The sequence below is a fragment of the Neophocaena asiaeorientalis genome, unplaced genomic scaffold, assembly GCF_003031525.2.
Source record: "Neophocaena asiaeorientalis asiaeorientalis breed wild unplaced genomic scaffold, Neophocaena_asiaeorientalis_V1.1 scaffold215, whole genome shotgun sequence".
Classification (NCBI taxonomy): domain Eukaryota; kingdom Metazoa; phylum Chordata; class Mammalia; order Artiodactyla; family Phocoenidae; genus Neophocaena; species Neophocaena asiaeorientalis.
This window is the reverse complement of record NW_020175011.1, coordinates 266314-291565: the sequence shown is the minus strand read 5'-3', so window position 1 is coordinate 291565 and position 25252 is coordinate 266314. Positions and strand designations below refer to the sequence as shown.

Genomic DNA, 25252 nt, shown 5'->3' with positions numbered 1-25252 from the left:
TGAAGATAGCCTGTATTTCCTATTTTAATATGAATGTCCCATGACTCTTCCCAAATCTTGTTGAGCTTTCCCATAAGTGAGGACGCCCACTAAACATTTCCCATATATGAGTTTTCGTGGGGAGTTTAATTTAACTCTTGTTAAAAAGTGTGTGTGTGTACACACACAGATTTACACACAGATACACGTAAATGGAACTTCCAAAAAAGGTAACTCCATCCATTTTCTGTAACTGTCATGGACAGCTTTTCATCATTTAAAATACACGTAAGATGGAAGCAACCTAAGTGTCCATCGACAGATAAGTGGATAAAGAAGATGTGGCACATATATACAATGGAATATTACTCGGCCGTAAAAAGAAACGAAACTGAGTTATTTGTACTGAGGTGGATGGACCTAGAGACTGTCCTACAGAGTAAAGGAAGTCAGAAAGAGAAAAACAAATACCACATGCTAACACATATATATGGAATCTTAAAAGAATAAAAAGGTTCTGAAGAACCTAGGGGCAGGACAGGAATAAAGACGCAGACATAGAGAATTGACGTGAGGACCCAGGGAGGGGGAAGGGTACGCTGGGATGAATAAAGAGAGTGGCATAGACATATATACACTACCAAATGTAAAATAGATAGCTAGTGGGAAGCAGCCACGTAGCACAGGGAGATCAGCTCGGTGCTTTGTGACCTCCTAGAGGGGTGGGATAGGGAGGGTGGGAGGGAGGGAGACGCAAGAGGGAGGAGATATGGGAACATATGTATATGTATAACTGATTCACTTTGTTATAAAGCAGAAACTAACACACCATTGTAAAGCAATTATACACCAATAAAGATGTTAAAAAGTAAATAAATAAAAAATAAAATACATGTAAGAGGAAAAAAAAAAAGTTAGTTATCCTTTTTGGAACTTGACTCCCTATCATTTAGTGTTTTAATTATGAGGTCCAGAACTCAGGGGGTAATATCCTTTAAAAAGGATATTCATTTAAAAAAAGGATATTCATTTAAAAAATAAAGGATATTCATTTAAAAAAATGAATAAAAGGCATTTTTATATTTCCCAAGGATATGCCAGTTTCAAATAATATTTTTGTTTTAAAATTACCTTAAATTGAACTTCCTCTCCTTATGTTCTTTCTGTTCTTGCATCACTGGTGATATTCCTTCTTCCTTTATGTAAATTTTAAAGCACTTGAGCAAAAAACAGTATCTTTTCAGAATTCCTGTATCCATATATTTTGGGGCTCTAATACAAGTGATTATAAGATCTACTATGCGCTACCATTTTCCTAGGGAAAACGTGAAACGTGAAGCAATTACTCATTTTTTTCTGGAGTGGTTCAAGAGTAGAGGAGATTTTAGAAGTAATCATGATTGGCATTATTAGTTTTTAATTATTATTGATGTTTAGGGTTCTTTAGAGTTTCACTTTAATTTGAGACAAATGTACATTTAAATGCTTTTTTTTTTCAAACAGCTCTTGACTCTAAAGAGCTTCAAGTTCTTTTTTTTTTCTTTTCCAAACCCTCTGAAATCATATGCAGACTATGTTCTTTGCAAAAGCTTTTTTTTTTTCCTTTTCCCCACTTCTTGCTCTTGGCTTCCATGGTATCATGCCTTCTTGAAAACATAGATGTCCCTTGCATTATAAAATCACAAATTATAAGTGTGTCTAAGGCTGCCTCTGTAGTGTCACTGAAAGGAAAGAGAGAGAATAAACATGTGGAAATGTGCAGTATGCCAGAAATTCAATCCAACTGATCTGAAACTTTGATAGGCCGGCAGAGCCCCTTATCAGAGGCACTCAATTTAACTATGCCCCATTTAAATATGGTGCTGACAGCTTGGGGTATATCTTCACTGTACAGAGATACCAAAAAGAAAAAAAACCTGTTTAGCTTTTGCAATTTCATTTTTACTTTCTTATTACTTCCTAATGCTAAAGTAATTTGCCTTTTCTTCTCTCATTTGAAGTCTTTTACAGTGTAATAATGTTTCCTTTGGTCCTTCCAGAATATCTGCAAGAAACACTCTTATTGTTCTCTGTGAAGTACAAGGATTCCCTAACCACCAAATATACATCACCCATAGGGATAAGCTAATTTTCTAGTTAGCTGCAAGAGGAAAATTAGTCAGGCTGGGAAGCTTTCCATATAGAGGACTATTATTAACCTAGATAGTTGAACAGCTAGTCATTTTTTTCAAAGGTAAAATGCAATTTTTTTTCACCTCTATAATCGGCAATGGGGATCGGACTAAAATTACTAATTTCAGAAAGGACATTGGCCATAGTCCCCTTGGGGACTAGTAAAAGAACAGCAGTGAAAACCTATTCATTGTATGTTATCAGCCTATATAGAAAGGAAATTAGATGCAAAATGAGATACACTCTTATACCATAGCACATTGATGTGAGTACCCACGAACCTTTTAAAATCAAGAGTTGAAGGAAATTTTCCCCTCCTGCGGCTCAAGGGTAAATTTGCTCTCTGCTTCTTTTAAAGTGTGTCGCAGAGAATTCTTCTCACAGTAGTTATTTTGGGTGAAAACAATAGCTGCGCATAATGCATTACATATCACATTTTTTTCCTGAATAAAATCACTCTTCAAAAATCTTATACCAGGGACTTCCCTGGAGGTCCAGTGGTTAAGACTCCGCACTTCCATCTCAGGGGGCGCGGGTTCGATCCCTCGCCGGGGAACTAAGATCCCGTGTGTCGCAAGGTGCAGCCAGAAATACCCAAAAAATCTTACACCATAATATACCATCATCCTTTGCCCTTAACAAACTAAGGCTATATGTAGTTATGAGGGTCCTAAGGCATTTAAATTATTTTAATCTGTGGTAATATAATAGAAAAATTATTTCCATACATATATCAAGTCCATGTACGTAGCACACCTCCACTTAGTTCACTGGTGACTGCATATCCATTTTCAAGATTGCTAGATGCATTCTACCGTATGTATAAAAGTCTCATTAATGCTTTACTGAATTAAATATTTTTCTCTTTTCAGAGCCTTAATTAGAGGCTCATGTCCCCATTTATGCTGTCATTTACAGACCACTTAGCTCTGACTTTTGTGTAATTTAGACAAGGGCCATGTTACTTTGCACTTTTACTTAAATTCTGCAAAATCATTATAAGAGGGGAAAAAGGCATCCCCAGAAAAGATTGCATCAGTATTAAGTAAATAAATCAGAAGGAAATGCACACTCCTTCCTACATGTTGTAAGTCCTTCCTTCCTGTGGATTTAGGTCACTTTCTGAAATGAGAAGTCTCAAAGGAACAGCTCCCAGCTCCTTATTGAGCTGTCACTGGACAAAATAAAAATCGTTAATGAAATTAATGAGATCATATAGCTGGAAAGAGATGGCCATTTTAATATGGGTATTTTAACTTAAATTATGAGTGTCCTCTTCACCCAGTGTCACAGAGTCTGAAAAAATCACATACGCTAATAAAAAAGTATCAAATACAATCCCATTAAAGTTGTGCCGTGGTGGTGAAGTAGCATAAAATGGTACAGTAATTACACAAATTGTTATCGTCTTACTAAGTTCTGCAAAATTTTATAATTTCAACATCTTTAATTGAACAATTCTGTTCTAAATCCTGTTTGGATGCTCATAAGAAGCATGCCTATTTTGCCCTCCTCCTGCATTCCCATCTGTGAAGTGCTTTGCCACGTGAAGAATTCGCTTCGGCGAATTCTTCGTCTTGAGCTCGCGGGCCCTTGCCCCCAGGAAAGTTCCACAACCTTTCTCCAACACACAGCCACTGTGTGATCAAGAGTGAAAATTAATTTTAATTTCAGCCTATGAGAAATACAATTAGCAAGGGGAATCTGCTGTCAAAATAAATCATGCCCCTCATTTCCATATGGAAATGGATTTTTTAAATTACTCACCACTTTGCATTGAAATCTATTTGTATGGATAATTAGAGCTGACAAGTATGCCATTCTAAGGCACTCCCCCATTTTCCTTTCCTTTGTGGATTCTTCATCCATTCCCCTTCCAATTCAAAACTTCCCCTCCTGTGTCATTCGCTGCTCAGGGGTCATTATCCCAGGAGAGCTGAAAAAACTCCTGTCTACAAGCCCAGTTCCTCTGATAAATACCCAAGAGGCCACGTTTAGCATTTGCTGTTAAGCACTTAAAGCCCTAGAAAAGTTCTGACAAGGAGCTGATAGGTAGGACCTCAAGATGGTTTTTATTTTCCTTCTTAAATATGATACTCGGACAGAGGTGGTGATTAAGTTCCACCGAAGGCGTCGGAACAAGTAGGAAAGAGAAGCAGGGCACTAACACGCACAAAGAGAAAACTCTTTTGCTACTCTTAAATAAAAATATAGTTTATGTGTATTTGGAATACTGCCTACCTAATTGCCAGACACTAAGAAAGAGACAGTAGTTCTTGGGAAGGTCTGGAAGGGATGACTGTGACAAGATAGCACGCTGAAAAATTAAATTACAGCAATGAATAGGGGTCAGGAGTGCCCACTCCAAAACTGACATCCTTTTATAACCTTGAACAGATCACTAACCCTCTCTAAGCCTCTTCTCCTTTATCTCCAAGATGAGAACCGTATTGTAATCGTTACATTCTTCTGTTCAGAATTTCATAGGCTGATGGAGGTGATGATTCACCCACTTTCTAGCAGGTTCGCATGGCACCCCTTCAAGTTTAAAATTGGTTGATTTAGAAAAACCCAAAGGAAATACTATCTTACCTAACAGGTGTGCGAAAATATGGAGCATCCTGTCTTAGGTATTGGAACGGGCTGAAAATACAGATTTTCTCGATGCTTCTGTAAATGAGGATAGAAAGTTCCTGTTGGACTCTTAATGGAAATTAAGGTGTTTGGGTCTCCTTCCTTTTGGGTTTCTTGGTAGCTTTGTCACAAAGAGGTCACCGAGCTAGGTGAACTTTGGAAGGCGAATAAGTAACTCGTTAGTCTTGATGATGCGCACAGAGCTTCTCCTCTCTGCCATCCATAAACACGAGAAATAGGGCTGGTTGATGTTGCTGGGGGTACTAACAAACAAGGCAGTGCTCGCAGCAGACAGCTGATGGGGAAAGAAAGTGATGACGCGTGGCCTCTGGATATTCAGCCCTTAACACCCTCTCCTTTCAGGGTTCAGACAGTCATTGACATACTCCTGCGTGTTCCATCTCCTGGCTCTCAGTACGTACGGATTAGGCGCCAATTACATTCTGATATTGGAACCATGGTCATGAAATGTAAATAATTGGTCTGATTCCATTAGTCATGAAAAATAAGAGGTTAAAAAGTAGAAAGCTAAGTCTAGCTCAGGGTCAGTTGACCAGCATATGACTTTCTATATTGTAAGTATAAAATAATGGTTTCTTGGCATTCCACTCGAGCCCCCGAGCAGATCCACTGACAACCTCTAATGTCCCCCCACTGCGTTCATTGCACAGTTCATTATTATCGTTGGCTGCCCAGGTGACCGGCTGGGATGTATTTTCAAAGAGCTACTTAGGGTCATTCTGCCAAGGACCATGAGCTGTCTTGACCTTGTGGCCAAGTCTACACCGGCATAGTCCCATGGAAATTTGAGAAAAACAAAGTTCCACCAAATGAACACAACACCGAAACCAGATTTGCTGTGTTTGAATCCTGGTTCCACCGCCTGGACAATCGCTTATCTTGTCTGTTTCTTCAAGGCCCCTTATGTCCAAAACAGAGCTAACGATAGCACTTACCTCCTGGCGTTGCAAGGTTAGGAGAGCACAGGTGTGAGGGGCTTAAAACAGCTCCTGCTGCACAGTAGTTAAACGTTCGCTGTTTTTATTATTATTGATATTGTTATTACTACTGCTACTAGATTGGGAAGTAGGGGGCCTGGGTTTAGTGTTGACATTTACATATGTTCAAGGAAACTTGCTGGATCTCAGAATTCTCATTCGTAAAATACTGTGACTGTATTAGATTCCTGCTGGAGTTCCATTTGGTACTCCAGCATTCAGCTTCTGGATATCCCAGCTGAAATGTAAGGCGGATGTTTCTGACCTGAAAAAAATCTAGGTAAATGCATCAGCCTTCTAGTTCACTGAGCACGCATCATAATCACCTCACATTTCATTCTGGAAAGAACAACAACAAAATAACATTTTCTTAGAGAGTTATACTCTAGGAGAAGGTCAACAGATCTAAGTGTATTTCTTTATTCTCATTAAAATAACTTGTGGTGGAGTCACTGTCCCTGGAAGAATTATGTTTCCTTAGACTTTAATTTTTCCCAGCAGCTCTGTGTTACTGACTTTATTAAGTATTAAAAAGAACTATCGCTGTTATCTCGAAAATCTTATGTAGAATCAGGTACCCTATAACTTGCTTTCAGAGCTGGGGTTATATTTCTGAAAATATGCTCTTATAATTAAAACTTGTAATAAAGCCAAGTGATAGAGTAGGGGAAAATGGAGTGAAGAAAATATGTGTATATATATGTATATATACACACACACTCACACAGGCACACCCACATGTTTGTTATAGAATGTACCAATATTCTGAGGATATCACAATCGATTTAATATAACACATAGGAACTCACAGTGTTTCCTTGTTACTGCAGATAAAAGAGGCAAATGAACACTTGCAAGAGGATGAAGAAGATACAGTTGCAGATTCTGCATTTCAGAGCCATGCCATAGGTAAAAATTCATGTCTCAATATGCCTTTCACTGAGATGCTTTCTACATGCGACCTTATTTCAGACACGGTGTGTTCCTAAAGGTCATGTCTTATGCCCTCTACCAGGACTGGGTCTTAACTTCTCACGCGTGATAACCCTTATCTTCTTAGGCATTGGAAGCCACCATAAAATAAGTGGCTCAAAGCAGAACCTATGAAGAAAACGTAGGTATTTGCAAAGGAGCGCAATGCCAACTGATAAGTGAGTCCTTGTCAATACGAAACGAAAATGATACTGAGTGTAAATAATTTCTCTCTGCGGAAAAAATCAACGTTGAATTGATCCAGTTTCTGTAACTGTCTCAGGGAGCACTACCATTGGTTAGAAGTGTGGAGTGGTAGCTTTCTTATATGGAATATTTTTTAAATTGGATATGTTTTACACATAGAACTAAACAGATTAAGTATATACGGCTTGCCAAATTCACCTCATTTTCTTCATCGTTTCTGTTAGAACCCTGATTATAGGTAGTCCTTTCTCAGAGATACCTTTGCTTTGTCAGCTCTGTCCTAAAATTTTACATGAGCCCACGTTGAAGGAACTCAGGTTTCTAACACGAAGGGATTTTGCTTACCTGTTTCCAGCAGTCAGGAAGTAGCTGGTAATAGAGTAGCTGTCTGCGACGGTGGTCCTTGTCAGGAGATAGAAGACGTGATAACTTTAACAGCTCTGGGTCACCGTGGACACTTGCAAAATTAGTTGTTCTTTGGGCTCTAAAAAATAGCTGTGAAATGTAAGCATGCTGATTATTTAGTTTTACACAAAACATCAAGACATGAGAGAATCATTTTTTCAAATCACATTTGGGTGTGGTAGACAGTACTGAATACCATCCTCTAGGGCATGACGGCCCTCCGGCTTTCTGGTGGCTGGTATAATCAGTATGCACGGCTCCTGCCCTTTCCCAGGAGTACCTTTAGCTGCCAACTCTCAGTATCTCACCACTCCTAGAGCCATGTTGGTATGTTTTGCGGCTGCCTTTCCAGCTTACCCAGCTGCCTTCTCCCAACTATAATTTACAGTTGATCTCAGAGAGTTATCATACCCTCACAGCTTAATGAGACTGGCACACCATTATTATTCTTTTCTGTTGTAATTGGGAATACAAAAGTCTTAACAAATAGCTGGGTGAGTGGAGTCTGAATGAGAGTATTATTCCAGAGAGACATCCTTTAGTACACTTAGTTGTCAGTGATAACTGAGAGTAAAATGTCAGTTGTACAGTTGTCAGTAAAATGCTTAAATTAGTGTCAGTTCTGTGTAGTTAGCTAACGCACAAGTTAAATATTGTTCAGCAACCTTCAAACGTGGCACTATGTAGAGCCCCACTGAGTCATCATTTTTCCATAATGAGGTATTCTTGGGCTTGTACAATAACAGACATAAAGTTAGAGGCTGAATTTTCGAGAGAGAGCTATAGTAATCTGCATATTTTTTTATAGGCTAGCAGTTCTTTAGATCTGTACTGTTTGACATGACAGCCATTAGTCACATGTAGTTATTTCAGGTTCAGTTTAAATTCATGAAAACTACAGAAAATTAAAAATCCAGTTCCTCAGTTGCACTAGCCACATTTTAAGTACTCAGTGGCCATGCATTCTGTATGGCCTCTTTTTCCCTCATCATACAAAGTTCTGCTGGAAAGTGCTGGTTTAGATTACTCTCAAGGAAGTAAATTTGGACTCTGTTTCTGTTTCACATAATTGTAGCCTCATCTCCTCAAACTGGTGGAGACCTATCCGAACAAGCTGCTCCTGGCAGCAAGTAACAACAACAAAACTGACTAGCCATGACTTAAGGAATAAAGTCATTGAGTCATCTTATATAATTAAAAGTCTGGAGGAAGGGAAACATAAAAGAGAAGCAGCAGCTCGACAATTCTATCCAAAACCCTGTTTTTTGGTCCTCATGCTCGTCACTTCTGGTTGCAAATTAATTCCCACCAGTCTAGGCATCCCAGCTACATCTGGGACACAAAGTGCAAGGAAAAGTAAAAATTCCTTCAGAATCACCGCCCCGCACCATAGACTTCAGGTTACATGTCATCAGTGAGAACCAGATCATAAAGCCAATCTTAGGTGCAAGGGATGCTGGGAAAGTCAGTATGTTGCTTCCCAGCCTCTACCGCGTGAGGTAGCAGAGAGAAGAGGGTTGAAAGTGTTCCCTGAGTTAGCCAATCAGTATTACCACAGGCCTTTTAAAAAGTTCATCCATTTCAAGGCTGAGTGAGGCTCAACAAATCGAGTGGCTCTTTATCTTTATCGCACAAACATGACTGAAAAAATATTTTTTTAGCACCCTGCGAATCCCAGTGTTCTTCATTTTGTCTAGACTAAGTGTTATCCCATATCCTGCCAATATTTATAACCATAGAATATTTCCAGTCACAGCAACTGAGCAAATCTAAATATGGTCTTCTTCTAACCAGACAACAGCTAGTATCTTTGACAGAGAACACCAATCAGAAAAATCTGTGAATCTGAATGTTTGCCTTTCTGTAGTTAAGGATAATCGTGTTGGCTTCATCCAAACGGTATGAGTTGATTACAAGACAGGATGCTGTTAACTAAACCTGCTCTATATTGAAATTCAAGATTCATGAAATAGGTTAAATAATGCAACTAGATTCTTTTCTTTCAAATTGCCCTAACAAATGTCAGACTTTCATGTTAATAAGCAACGAGCAAATGACTAGGCTAGCCTACACAAATGATCACCAACACCAATTGTTCTTTCTTGCTATTTAACTGTAATAGATTCACCCAGTGTATTACACTAATTATCTAATAGGGTTAAATGGTCAGTAGGAATTCAGATGACATTGTCTCATATTAAAAACATCAGCCAGTGATAGCATCAAAAATAATCTCCTAAGAGGAGACAGGGGATTTGGAAATTCCTTTAAAGAGGAAGAAATGTCTTCTGAGGAGTTTGAGGAAGAAATCAAGCTGAATTAAATGATAACCAAGAAAACAAGGGCTGCTTGGTAGACTCTCGTGAAGTGAAGGATGCATGGTATTTCCCCAAATCTAAAGAGTTGTTACCGAATGCAAGTTTGTGTGCCCAAAGCACAGTGAAGGACATTCATAGTGAAAATAAAATTTAAAATATCTCAGAAAGCTAATCAGGCTTTCACAGCTTTTTGAGTGGAAGTCCATTTGAGTCAAAGGTCACCTTTTGAATAACGTGCTGACATATGTGGCTTAATTGTGGAAAGAGTGAGCTACTGATCATCGAAACAAATGTGAGTGGGAAGTACACATGTTCTCAGTAACGACTCGGATATTCAATAGAGAATGTTCTGGTGACTTGTAACAGACTGGCTCTGAACTGGAAACCACTTAGATAATAATACCTGTGGATGAGGAATCAGATAGAATCGTTTTCCATAATCTGGATCCGCATGAATACTTCCCAGGGTGACAATACTTCTGCATGTCCGAACATACAAATGACACCTGAGAGGTACTATAGGGTAATAGCTTGGGCAAGGAAGTTTCTATCGTGGCTGCACTGAGTTCACCCATCTATAACCACAAGCACCGAACTTCAAAGTGGGGTGGGGGGGGCTTGGCATCTGGCAGCCCAAAATATAAATCCCACCTGTCATGAAGGTAGACCCGTGGAAACAGGACCATGCGGTTCTTTCTGACCAAGGACTGGAACTAGTAATGTTAGTTTCCATCCACTGAGTATCTCCTATGTACAAAGCCCTGTGCTTGGAACATTACACGTCATCCTTCTTGTGTCTCACTCCCTTGCGGCTGGTTCTCTGTTTTCGTCATCTGTCAGCTTGTTCCTTATGAGTGCTTCCTTCTAAATACCAGAGGCGGGCCTGAGATAAGGCTTTGGTGGAGATTTCCATATTTGTGAGCATAGTGAATCGTAGTCTGTGACTCCCTCTGTCTGTTTTTTACTAGAGAGGTAGAGAATTGTAGCCCTAGAGAGTTGCAAGTATGGCTTTTTTACTCCTGTAAAATATTTGTCCTGTAGATTGCACCAAGGAGCTGAGTTCTCTTTAGTTCAACAAGCCTACATGGAGCATCTTCTCCCAGCCATGCCCTGTTTTAGAAGCCAAAGATACAGAGATGAGTAAGACACAGTACGCATATTCTGTGAACTCCAGTTCAGTAGGGAAACAGAGACGCAAACAAATAATTCTGATGCCGTGTAATCACAGATAAGTTAGAGACATGCTCTCCATATATGAGTACACAGGGCAGGGTGTGGAGCCCACCGTTGGTGAATCCAGAAGTGTTGATGTTCATGAACAGGAGAAGGCAAGAGTGAGACAGCGAGATACTGAAGTTTAAGAGTGTTTGCAATTGATACCAGTGGCTCCCAAACTCTGCAACACATCAGAATCCTCCGGGAAGGCTCTAAAAATGCTGATGCCCAGGTCACACCCCATAGCAATTAAATCACAAGGTCTAGGGAGTGGAGCCACGCATTAGTAGTCTGTAAAGATCCCCAGGTGATTCCAGCGTGCAGCAAAGTCTGGGAACCACTTTCCTAAGGGGTAGGATTTCATCAGCAAAGGGGACAGAGATTTCCTTCAACTCAAGGTAAGCAGCGTAATCAGAGACCTGGAGATAGGAATACGGCACACTGTGGGGAAGGGGGTCAGCAGAGGACCAGCCCGGCTAGAGCAGAGGGTAAGCTTTGAGGACGAGGTACAGACAGAGGGGTTTTGTGGGATGGGACCGGATTGTGGAGACCTTGAAAGCCAAGCTTAGGTGTTCGAACTTAATCCTACAGACAATACATAGACAGTGGAAAATTGTTTTAAAAGACCAACACGCTAAGAAGTGGCCATCCAATCACTATGATGCTCATGCTTAGACTTTAAAATAAAAACATGTTTTCATTTTCTCTCCTTTAGCCTTGGACCAACCAGACGCACTAGTCACCGTACTGTTTCCTCACAAGTGGTGTGCCGTGATGAGTAGAGTCACGCATTTGTGTAAAAGGATGGATTATTTCAGGGTTGTCAAAGGGCTCCCTGCTCCAAAAGAACTCTCCTGGAGATCTATCAGGGTGTACCTAAATGTCCTACCCGTGGGTAACTCCTTTGGGTACAGGTGCTCACGTCTCCTGTTATAATACAGCTGGTGTTTGGGAAGGGTACCCACTGAGTGTCACTGGCTGACAACCTCAGTGTCTCTCACATTAGCACCAGCAAGACCCGATAAGGGCGGTGCTTTTCAGACGGGGATCTCAGCTGCGAGGGCAGAGGCAGGCACGAAGCCCTAGGGGGTGACACTAATTCATCCACGTGCTAGTAGGGGAAAGGGCCCACTGAACAGGTGGTAAGTGGCTATGTTAAATAAGCTTTGTCTTTTTCCCCCCCCATTTTCCCAAGGCCTATTGCTCTAAAGTACATGGTTGGGGAATCTGAAAGAGCTGTAGAGAGACCTCATTTTGTACAGTTCCCTCAATTTCTTAAAAGACAGTTCATCCACTTAAAGTAAATATAAGACTGTGTGTGTGACTTACGGCAAAGGAAGGAAGAGGTGGAGGTCAAAACAAAGTCGAACAACGGAGCGCCTCAGCCTCTGAACCAGAAAGCTGCCAACGTGACAGAAAGTTCTGAAAGAAGACGATGTCACGTATGATACCAATACTCACTCTTTATCAAGAGCTTTCTATATGCTAGGCACTGGCCAAAGTGCTGGTATGTGTGTTGCCTTGTTTTAGCCTCACATCAGCCCCGCAGACTAAGGACTGGGCTCACCCTTCTGCAGATGAGGAAATGTACGTCCTGAAAGGTTATGTATGTTGCTCAGCACTGTGGCTGGTATGGAGTGGAACCATCGTCCAGTGCTTAGTCCACGGCTGTGAGGTCAAGTTAAATAAACCCCCAAGAATGCTAAATGATGACTAGGTACTTTTTTGGGTCACCTTGCAGGCATCAGAGACCAAGGATCCCTTTAGTAGATTGCTTGGTCAGGGGTTGCAAACTCAACCGAGCCCCTGGGTCAATGAGTGAGATGGGCTGGACTTGACATTCACGGGCATACACTGTATGAATGATGGGAGTCTTGAGACATGGAGAGAACACAGCCCATTCTAGGGGAGCAGCTGCTTGCCAGTTCCAGTTGTCACCATAGAAGAAGGCTGGCCCTAAGTAGCCACGTCTTTCCGTTTCTCACCAGAAGCCAAAAGTCTAGATTTTTATGTAACATATGACACTTTTCAAAATCTGGGCCTAGTTTTCAAAAAAGTAAATTCTTCAGAGACTTCCTTTTATCTGGCAATATTTCGAATTAGGATTTCAAAATCCTTTCACAGGATGCCACACCTAAGAGCATAGAATATAATATAAAAAATATACCTATTAAACGCATGGTTGAGCTTCAGGCAAAAAATTGATCAGAGGCTGGGGACAGCAAGAAAGTTTGAATGCAGAGGGGAGAGAGTACCCCTTGCCCGAGGGGTACATACTAGTCTCTGGTGACCTTGAACTAGGGTGACCAACTGTTCTAGTTTGACTTTGGCTTTCTTGGTTTTAGCACTGAAAGTCCCTCATCCCAGGAAACCCCTCAGACCTGGACAAACTGGAACAGTTGGTCACTCTACCTGGAGCCTGGTGTTAAAGGGCTAAACTGTTGGCCTAATGAAAGCCTAGGGCCTGAGCAGGGTGAGATGTTACATCAAAAACACCCCTTCCCCATCCAGCATAAAGCTGAATTCCCGAGAGCGGTGGTGACAAACGTACCCCACGGAGGAAGACAGTGGGAATAAGCTCCTGACTCAGCCTCAACTCTGTCTCAACTCTAGGGGGAAAAAAAAAGAGAAGGAAAAACATGTCTCCTCTGAAGATTCTGAGTCATTAGCTCACACTCATGTGGGTCAGGGAATTAATTCAGTCTCTCTTTGTGTCCCCTGAGCCCCCTAACTTGACAAACGTTTTTTAAATTTTTATTTATTTATATTTTGAAATTTTTGGCTGCATTGGGTGTTGGTTGCTGCGCGTGGGCTTTCTCTAGTTGCGGCGAGCGGGGGCTACTCTTCATTGCGGTGCACAGGCTTCTCATTGTGGTGGCTTCTCTTGTTGCAGAGCACGGGCTCTAGGCGCGCCAGCTTCAGTAGTTGTGGCACGTGGGCTCAGTAGTTGTGGCTCGCGGGCTCAGTAGTTGTGGCTCGCAGGCTCAGTAGTTGTGGCTCGCAGGCTCAGTAGTTGTGGCGCATGGGCTTAGTTGCTCCATATCATGTGGGATCTTTCCGGACCAGGGCTTGAACCGCTGCATTGGCAGGTGGATTCTTAATCACTGCGCCACCAGGGAAGTCCAAGCTTGACAATTTTAAATGGTCCGAGGTGTGAGTTTAAATATTCCAGAGAAGAACTGGGAGAGGGAATAGATGAAACAAGAATGGCAGAATATTAATTTTTTTTTTAAACATCTTTATTGGGGTATAATTGCTTTACAATGGTGTGTTAGTTTCTGCTTTATAACAAAGTGAATCAGCTATACATATACATATGTTCCCATATGTCTTCCCTCTTGCGTCTCCCTCCCTCCCACTCTCCCCATCCCACCCCTCCAGGCTGTCCCAAAGCCCCGAGCTAATATCCCTGTGCCTTGCGGCTGCTTCCCCCCAGCTATCTACCTTACTACGTTTGTTAGTGTGTATATGTCCATGACTCTCTCTCGCCCTGTCAAAACTCACCCTTCCCCCTCCCCATATCCTCAAGTCCGTTCTCCAGAAGGCCTGCGTCTTTATTCCTGTCTTACCCCTAGGTTCTTCATGACATTTTTTTCCCTTAAATTCCATATATATGTGTTAGCATACGGTATTTGTCTTTTTCTTTCTGACTTACTTCACTCTGTATGACAGACTCTAGGTCTATCCATCTCAGAATATTAATATTTTAAAGCTGGGCGGTGGGTATATGAGGACACATTAAACTGTTTGAGAATATTGGATATTTATCATAATGAAAGATTTAAAAAGAAAAAAACACAGATTCAGGGTGGTAGTACTCTCAGGCATGTGGCAGAACCCAACTCAAATCCTCTCTTGCACCCACTCTAAAATTTGCATACAGATAAAGTTCTAAGGAAAATTAACTCAGAATAGAACACCACTAAAGACATGAGGGGAAAAAATGACTTCATTAGTCAGTATCAGGAGAAAAAAAAAACCCAAAGCTATAGCATGAGGCCTGCAAAGACTACAGATTTGGAAATTATCCAATAGAGGATATAAACCAAAGATATTTAATGCATTTAAACAAAAATGGAAATGAAAGTTAACGAACAAACAGATGAGCAGTCAAATTTCAAAAAAGGACACAAGAGAACTTCAGAAAAATTAAATGTTGTCAGAATAGTATTTATCATCACTGAAGAGAGAATTACTGAACTAGCAGATAGAATTGAAAAAGTACACAAAAATGTGTCACAGAGGGCCAAGAACATGGATAATATGAAAGAGAGGTTAAATTAAGTAAAAGGTGATGAAATCCACATGCATCTAATTGTAGCTCCTGAAGCAGAGAACAGAATGAACCGGAAAGACACAATTTTAAAAGTGTTAGTGGCTGAGAATTTTGTAGAATTGAAGAAAGTTACCAACCCCCAGATTCAGGAAGCCAGATGAGTTCCAAGCAAGGTAAATAAAAGGAAATATACACTTAAGGATAGTGAGTTTTTTCCCTTCCTATATATATCCAGAAGTGGGATTGCTAGACTGCATGATAGTTCTATTTGGAAATAAAATCACTGTCTCAAAGAGTTAGCTGCACCATCATTCACAATAGCCACGGTATTGGTCTGTTGATAGATGACGGATAAAGAATTCATGGTATATATGTGTGTATGTATACGTGTGTGTATGTACACGTGTGTGTGCACATATGTATAGTTTTATAGTCTGCACGTAGTACTCACTTTTATTTATCTAGTCTTAACACACTATTGTTAATTTTGCTTATTATACAAATAGCATCATACTGTAAATATTCTACTACAACTGGCTTTATTTCAGTCAACGTTTTTGCGCTGAATCAACGATGCTCCCTGCAGTTGTAGTTCATTAATTTTCACTGCTGTACGGTCTTCCAGAGCAGAAAAAGTTCGAATTTTATTTATCCTTCGTACTGTTGATAAATATTTGGGTTGTTTTCCATGTTTTGCAATTATGACAGTGTTGCTAGGGTCACCATGGTGGTATATATTCCCTGATACAGTTGCCAAGGGTTTTAATAGAGCCAGGCCTTTCAAACTTTTTTGACTAGTATCCACAGTAGTAACTTTTTACATCATAAACCAGTGCACCTCTGCACATGGTACATGAATGTAATCCAGTGTTACATTTTTTTTTTCTTACTACAAAAACAAATTTAAAAACCACAGCAAATGAATGAGTAGCATGAAATCCAACAATGGGTTACCTTATGGAGGGGAAGTAGTGAGAGAAGGATCTAGTGGAAGGAGTGCAAGAGTGGCTTAAAAACAGAGTTGTTGACCTCAGAATTGGGGTGGACCCAACGCATCACAAGGGTCCTTAAGAGTAGAAGGAAGAAGCAGAAAAGGGCCCGAGAAAAAGACATTTCTACAGAAACAGGGTCAGAAAGGCACATTCATAATAAAAGAGATGCATTTGTGATCAAAGAAACCCACATTAAAAATGACACTTAGATCCTGTTTTTTATCTATCACATTGGAAAAGCTTAAAAAGTTTTAAGACAGGGCTTCCCTGGTGGCGCAGTGGTTGAGAGTCCGCCTGCCGATGCAGGGGACGCGGGTTCGTGCCCCGGTCCGGGAGGATCCCACATGCCGCGGAGCGGCTGGGCCCGTGAGCCGTGGCCGCTGGGCCTGAGCGTCCGGAGGCTGTGCCCCACAACGGGAGAGACCACAACAGTGAGAGGCCCGCAAACCAAAAAAAAAAAAAAAAAAAAGTTTTAAGATAAACTTTGTTGGCAAGGATGTGAGGAAAGAGGCATTGTTACATACTTAGGTGAGAGGGTACTAGTACAACGTCTATGGATGAGAATTTGGCAATATCTAATAAAAGTCACACATACTTAATGCTATTACATAGCAATTCCAATCAAATAATTTATCTTATAGACATACTTGCACATATGAAAAATAATGCATGCCCCAAAGCATTGTTTATAGTAATAGGAAAAAATCACAAGTGAACCAAATGTCCCTTAATAGGGTACTAGTCAAATGAATTCCGAAAATGGAATATTATACAGCTGTAAAAAAAGAAATAAGGAAGATCTTTACTGATAAGGAACAATTTCTGAGGTACATTATTGAATGAGAAAAGCCAGGAGCATAATAGTACCTATAGTATGCTTGATTTTTTTAAAAGGGAGAAAGGACTATAACACACATACATATATAGTAAAAATTTAAATTCAAGTGTAAATATCATACACGCACACACACACACAAGTGCACACACACACAATTGTTGGCATGAATAGAACTGAAACACAAGAGACCAGTACTATTGGTTGCCTCAGGAGAGCAGACCTGAGTGTAAAGGACACAAGAATGAGAGAGTATTTTCAATATATGCTGTTTCGTGTCTCTTTAATTCCGCAATCTTCTATAATACCTTTTTAAAAAATAAAATAAATATTAAAGATTGTGCCTAAAAAGAAAAAACCACTGAGTTGTTAAGGTGGGTTGATGATTTTATGATCATATGATCATGATGATTTAAGTGTAACTATTTGTTGTATGCACTCGTGCTCATAGTATATTTCACATTTGTTTTAAAAAGATAAAAACTAAAGTACCATCCAAAACAAAACATGTGCGTGGGCTGAATGGGCCTTCCGTTTGCTTGGCTGATCTATGCCATCTACCCGCCACCTCCCGTCCTCTTCCTGTCTGCCCTCGGACTAGCTTATTAGCATCTCCAGAAGCGAGGTCAGCCAAGAGAAGAAAGAGCAGGAAAGGGACGCGTCCTGACTACAGATATAAAGTTACATCATCAATCCTGAAGCGCATCGGGTGTCAGAGGAGTAAGTTAGAAACAGAGGTTGTGGGCAGCTCTTGAATTGTAATCTCTTTGTCGTCCACGTTACCACAGATAATTCCAGGTTGATCAGACATTACAGATAGGTTGAACTGTCTGTGCCTTAAGTACTGCTAAAACCAGCAGTTCTTTTTTTTTTTTTTTTTTTTGCGGTATGCGGGCCTCTCACTGTTGTGGCCTCTCCCGTTGCGGAGCACAGGCTCCGGACGCGCAGGCTCAGCGGCCATGGTTCACGGGCCCAGCCGCTCCGCGGCGTGTGGGATCTTCCCGGACCGGGGCACGAACCCGTGTCCCCTGAATCGGCAGGCGGACTCTCAGCCACTGCGCCACCAGGGAAGCCCACCAGCAGTTCTTCTTAATCCTGAAGGTAATAAAAAATTAGTAACAGAGAAGCAGCAGTGATTTAAAAAAAAAAAAAATTGCTGGACAGGAGTCTGTAGCTTTTCAGAAGCCTGTAATCAAGCTTGGAAGGAATGCGCTGTCCTGACTGTAAGAACTCAATCACATATACTTAATGAAAAAACGTCTCAGTTAAGGTGATCTGCGCACTCGGTCCACTGGGATTCCCCATGGTGTGTCCATAAAGTCTGGCACATTCAAGTAAACACTTTAGCTTGAGACAGGTGTAAAGCGCTAGATCGGGTAAGGGCTGTGGCAGATTGTGGTAACAAAAATTGAGTTGTGTAATGAAACATGCACCTGAGGGGGAATAAAAGGAGGAATGGTGATCTTGGGAACAGGATGGTCTTGACTCGAATGAATCCTTATTCAAGAAACATGCTAGAGAAAAAGAAAATGGATATAAAGAAAGTAAAGCATTGCAGTAAATCTGTTAACAACACGGGGCCGATCTGCGCACTTTTTAATGAGTCACAGACATGCAACTGGGGCTTAACTGCTTCGAAAGAAACACCTTCATTTTTGAAAATGGTTGTGCCTGAGAAAATGACGTATCAATGTCAGTCTTAGTTTCTTTCATCAGCCCATTGATAGAATTCCAGAAGAGTCATTTAGCAAATCTTATCAGCGGTACAGTGCCTGCTCCTCTCATTTTGTGCAGGATCAGATAAAAGGAGGATGTTTGCGTTATCTTTGCTTTGCCACCCTGGTGCCGCAAAAAGCTTTTCAGGAAAGGGGAAGAATAAGCTGAGAGGTTACCAGGTTATGAAACATTGTCACAGCCAAGCCAGGAACATTGAATCAATTTCCAGTATGTTTCTTATGTAGCTAAAACCTATACTCTGGAGATGTTATTGTTTGATTATAAAAGCAAGAGGAATTTGAAGAGAGACTTTCATGCCAGTGTGATAAACAATCTCTGCCTGTAACTCGATTGTGTCAACTCCCAGGAGGGGAAATATGCTTTAAGGTGACTTTCTGCCCATTTGAAACTCAGCGGTGTGCTTTGCCTTCAGAGCCTGCTCGGAAGGAATCCTGTGTGCATGAGAACACATTTGGAGTGGGCAACGGCTGCCCTGCTTTCGAATGGGTGGATTGCATTTCCAAAGATGTCATTTCCCCTCGCCATTAACCCAGTCGTCAGAATGTTTCCAGGATGTCAAAAGTATGTGTGCGTACTTCTCCTTTCAAACAGGTCTCTTTCCTGTGTAATTCATACTTTTAGAAATGAAAGTACCTCTCGTATGCTGGGTTACGATTGAATCCACTTTTAAAAAGAGAAATATGACAAGGGGGAAGCAGTGCACTAAGGAGACGAATGGGCTGGGGTCCAGAGTCCATTCCGCAGCCTAGTGCAAACTGCTGCATCTCTCTGTTTCCTCAGTTATCAGATGAAGGACTTATTCCAGATGCTCTCTTATGTTTTTTCTGGCCCAAAGTTCTAACACTCTTTGAGGGAGGAGGGTATATCTGAACTTGCAAATACACTTCCGTGTCAAGTTCCCAGCTCCTGTGTATCTGTGGGAAGACAGGGGTGTCAATCCCAGGACCTGAGTAAACTCGAAAAGTTGCAAATCTTATCCAGTGATTTCTGGGCAGGACTTAGACCTCGTTCATGACAGGAATGTCACCACCGTGCACTTGCCTAGAGTTTTGCATTTTTGAGAGTGCTTCGTTGATCCCCTCAACAGAGTCTCCCCGCCTGGGGTTTGCAGTCACATAAGCCGACTTCCCGTCCCCCCTTTGCCACCTAACAGATGCTGTGACCTGGAGCAAGTTCCTGAACCTCTCTCTCTCTCCTTCCCTCGTGTGCCAAATGGAGATCATAACAAGACCTACTTTGAAATATTGTTGGGAGGTTTGAGTGTTTTGCATACGAGTGCTCGGCACCATGCCAGGAGTTAGCAAGAGCTCCATTTTGGCCTTCTTTGTTGTTATTAAAAAGGATATGGATAAAGTGTAGATAGTATGGATATCAGCTAGCTTTCTTTCTTTCCTTCCTCCCTCCCTTCCTGCCTTCCTTCCTTTCTTCCTTTCTTTTTTCTAGTTGTACTCATAGCTGTGAGTTATTGCAGTGAAAGGTTACACAGCAAAACCAGCAAAGGGAAATGGCCCGTGGGGCAGCATCGGGAGGTAACCGGGCCCAGGGTCCCCTTCCAGGAAAGTCACATGGGACACGCTAAACTCCCCCAGTGACAAGCGATGACAACACATGTGAAATGCTAACTACCTGAGCTCGTGAGCGACTCAGAGCCCAGGATTTTTACGGTCACCATCTTGCCTCACGCCTTCAAAATTCCCAGTTCCCCAGAAGGGAAGCCATTGTTCAGCATAAACCACGCTTGTTGTTTGCACCAACCATTCAGGCGTAGTAACTCTTATCAGTTAAGGTGGTGGGAACCCTCTCGAAATTCAGGTTCCCAGGTGCCAGTAAAGGGCCCACCTTGCAAGAGGGCCTTTCTAAGCGTCAGCACTCTCAGGCCCGCTGTGAAAACTCTTCCCTACACAATCCATCACCTTGGCCCTGTCCAAAGCATCGTTACGGCAAAATTATCTGCAGGACTCCATACAGCAGGGTGAGACCAAACTGCAGTGTTGACTTGAGCTCTTCCCTTTGGGGCCTCTGAACTAAGTTGAATTTGACGTGAATGCCTCTGTCCAGGGCTGAGGCAGGCATGATAGTCACGGATAAGGCACCCAGGAAGGGCATTCCCGTGCACGGTACTTGGTGCTTCTGGAAACAAAGCGTCTACTATCATTAAGGCCCTCCAACAGGGTATTTGTTAGTCAGATGGTACAGGTTAGCAGGCCCCCAAGGTGGCTTCCCCCGACAGGGTTTCCATCCCTAGGATCCCCAATCTGGTCTAGAAGAATTCGGTTCGGTCTCTGGTTTCAGAGGCATTGCAGCCAATTCCAAACAGCTCTGCTCATCTGTGACATCAGCCCATCAGTGACACGGGTGTGGGTGACATTCGTAAGTGTTCTGTGTGGAAAGCACAGGAGCTGGGCCACCTTCGCCCTTTCACAGTTGGTGCTATCAGGGGTGATCTTGGGCTCAGCCATCAGTTTGAATTCAAGGCCCTCACAGCATCCTGGAAAGGTAGCAGGAGGACCTTTCATTCAGGAAGAGGAGAAAGCTTCCAGGAACAGTTCTGAAAAACAAAGATTATTAATTCCTTTTCCACGTCTACCACCCCATGCCTCCCCAGGTGCCAGGGCTTTGATTTCTCCCATTGACACAAAATCACTGTGTTTCAGTCAGTAATCAAAACTTTACATTTTTTTCATTCCTAAATGCTCACCCAGGCTTTTATTTATTTATTTATTTATTTGTCTAGAAAGGTCGTACGCAAGAGGGAAAAAGGAATTTCCGCAGAAAAATATTTTTTTCATTGAAGTACAGTTGATTTAGAATGTTATATTAGTTTTAAGTGTACAACCTAGTGGTTCACTATTTTTATAGATTATACTCCATATGAAGTTATTATAAAATATTGGTTATACACCCTGTGGTGTACATTACATCCCTGTATCTCATTTATTTTATACCTAGTAATTCATACCTCTTAATCCCCTACCCCTATCTTGTACCTCCTCCCACCCATCTCTCCACTGGTAACCACTAGTTTGTTCTCTGTATCTGTTGGTCTGTTTCTGTTTTGTTATAGTCATTCGTTTGTTTCATTGATGTTATTTGGATTACACGTATAAGTGAAAACATACAGTATTTGTCTTTCTCCATCTGACTTACTTCACTAAACCTAATACCCTCCGGGTCCATCCATGTTGTTGCAGATGGCAAGATTTCATTCTTTTTATGGCCGAGTAGCATTACATTATACATCTTCTTTATCCATTCATCTGCTGATGGACACTTAGGTTGCTTCCGTATCTTGGCTATTGTAAGTAATACTTCTATAAACCACGTAAAAATATTTTGATATAACTTAAGCGGAAAGAAACATCATGTTCAGAAATTGGTCAGGACAAAATCTTGAATTTTAAAATGTTTCAAAAAGTAAAATGTTTCTATAACCTCTTTTGTCCTGATCATCTATCCAGCGAGCAGCCTAAAAAGCTTTACCTTCCTGGGGACAGCTGCATTTAACAATCAAACTGCACAAAAGCTTGTGTACCAGGGAAAGGTGAGTGAAGTGGAGTCAGCATCTCAGTCCACTGATGTAAATTGCAGGTAACCTCGATGTCATCTTTCTGACTGATGAGGAAAGTGAAGTGCAGTGAGGTTTTTATGTCCATAGTCCACGGCAAGGGGCTGACAGGATTCCTGTCGAAGACCAACATGCCTTACGGATGGATGGATTTGGTCTTAGAAGCTCCTGGCCGTAAGTCTCACACGTGGAGAGAAAGGCCTAAGGCGGCCTTCTAGTTCTCCAGCCCGTTCTCAAATATTGCATCCCTCACCTACTGCAAATGGACCTGAACCACAGCTGCCATCGCGTGCAGCATCCCACCCGCACCTGCTGCCGACCCACTGCCTTCCATTGTCTCCCTCCCACACGGTTCTCTGCACTCGTGTTACACCCATTTGGTAAATTCCAGTCTGTAAGAAAGGACTAAGGGGGAAACTTAGAGCTTCTTCATAGGTAGGGGTGAGTCAGTTTCCTTTCCTGGTACTCAAGCCTCAAGGCACAGCCATACCCAAGTTCAGTCAGTTACTAAATATTTATTAAGCATCGACGCCATTCCAGGCATTGTGCCGGACCGTAGGGACATAAAAATTGAGAATACATGGGCTCGATTTGATGAGCTGATCTGATTCTGAACCAGTATCCTTGTTTACGTCTTTTCCTTAAACTTTGGTTTGAGATTGGATTACTTACTCTAATATCTTGCCTCATTACTGGACTCTACAGAAAGGTCAATTTCTCTGACCCGTTTTTTAAAAAATCTTGTCGGTAAAGAAATGCGATGGCTCTAGATAATCCTGTCGTTGTAAATAATCGAGGACTTACATGCCTTAGTAGCCCCTAAATTATGTGAACTTATTTTTCTTGACATGTTGGCAAAGACAAATAATTTCTTTAAAACAGATGGCATGCAGAGCTATTGTTTAAATGTCAACTCCGCTGCTGTTTACTACCCTGCTTCTTCAGGGAGATATTTGCATGTTGGATTCACCTGGGCACTTGGTCTGGGATGCAGAGAAGTTGGGAAGCTTAGCTGGGGATTACTTCCTAATAAAACCTCTTAGATATTACAATATGTTATGGCATTGACAGATGATATAACTGTGATTTTATCTTTAGTGACGGTTAAACCCACATGCATTATTGTTTTATTTTAATAAAATAGGAGGATGGCTTTCATTAATTCTTTCCAGTGTCCTTCAGGATTACCATGACATTTGCAACAGTCTAGTTTGGGTCTCCCAGAAGTAGACCCTGTGCAAAGGATTCAAGGACAAGTAAATTATCAGGCAGTACAGGAGAGACCAAGAGGAGAAGTCAGACAGAGAAGGGAACCCAGCCAATGAAAGGTGTGTTCTGCCAGCTACCACCAGAACTGGCTGCACAGTTCTCATAGCCCAGTGCAAAATAAAATCCGGGCCCCTTGTTCAGAAGTTATTAAGAATTTCAAGATGGCGACAGCAGAGTACAAGCATGTATGTGTGACCGTACAGGTCACACATACATGCTACCGGCCCTGAGTGTGTGTGTGACAGAAGTTTAATCTCAGAGAAACTCTAGGGTATAGAGCCCAAGTCTGAGAGTCTTCCCATCTGAGGAGTGAGGGACCTGGATATTCATCACCACCTTCCATCACTGATAAGTTGACGGCTGCTTCTGGGCCCGTTAGCTTTAGGCAGAGAGGTGCAGTTACTGGCAACTGGAATTTCAGCAGGGGCACACTCAAGTAGTAAGGCCCCAGGAAGGTGGATGGACCGCAGCAGTGGCCAGCACGCTACCCAATTGCCAAAGAACCTCCTGGTATCACAGGTCGGCCCCAAGTCTCCCGAAAAGTGAGCTACCTTGCTGAGGGGGCAGCCCTTGAAGTTCCCCCCTTTAAAAATAATATCCCCTCAAACCCTGTGCTTGCTATCTGTATCTGAGCCAGCTCTTTAATAACTAAGATAGCCATCATTTTCTACCTGTGAAAGTTCCAGCATACTCATAGAAAAAGGGCGAAAAACTACAATCCTGAGTTCTTAAAATGCAGCTGCATTTGTTTTCCAAGTATCAGCTTGCTGGACAAGCTGTTTCTTCCCCCTGTGCTTCATTTGCCTCATCCAGGAAGAAGAGAGAATTATTCTCAGTTGATTTCCACAAGGTTTGAGGAGTCTACATCAGAAAAATACGGGGAGGGTAGGTTTAAACAATGAATTCATTCCTAAGTAATAACGGTGTCTTTTTAAAGCTGTGGGGTGGGAGTGGAGGCAAGGAGGAATTAGCAGGAAGGTTTCGCTGAGCTCATTTCAATAGGCCGTGTTGCGTGTGTTTCTTTGAAGGGGGCATAAGAATTATGTTTTAATTAGAAAATGCCCCCCACCATTTTGTCTCTTTAATCATTGCTGTGTGTCACAAACAATGACTCCTAAATTACCGTGATGGTTAATTTTATATGGCAACTTGACTGGGCCACAGGGTGCCCCGATCTTTAATCAAACATTATTCTAGATATTTCTGTGTGGGTGTTTCTGGATAAGATTAACATTTAGATCAGCAAACTGAATAAAGCAGATGGCCCTCCTAAAGGCAGTGGGCTTCTTCCGATTCGTTGAAGGCCCAAATAGAACAAAAAGCCTGACTCTCCCCCAAGGAAGAGAATTCGTCTTCCTGCCTGACTGCCTTTGAGCTGGGAGGTCAGCCATCCTGCCTTCAGACTAGTGCTGAACTGGTGACTTCTCCTGGGTCTCGAGCCTGCCGGCCTTCAGACCAAAACTACACTGTCAGTCCACCTGGTTCTCAGGACTCAGGACTCAAGACTAGAGCTAAGCCTTGGGCTGTCCTGGGTCTCCAGCTTGTTGAGTCACCCTGAAGATCTTGGGACTTGCCAGCCTCCGTGATTACATGAGCCAGTTCCTTATAATACAGACACACACACACACACACACACACACACACACACACACACACACACACACGCCCTCTTAGTTCT

The 25252-nt window shown here is 41.9% G+C and overlaps 1 protein-coding gene across 1 annotated transcript in view; it reads left to right on the top strand.

The window, feature by feature from the left end:
* Positions 1 to 25252, top strand: part of NCKAP5 (NCK associated protein 5) — an 899001-nt gene that overhangs the window by 837979 nt on the left and 35770 nt on the right. The window contains exon 15 of the mRNA XM_024761906.1: positions 6614 to 6692. Coding sequence (XP_024617674.1) covers positions 6614 to 6692 — 79 coding nt within the window. The remainder of the gene's footprint in view (positions 1 to 6613; positions 6693 to 25252) is intronic.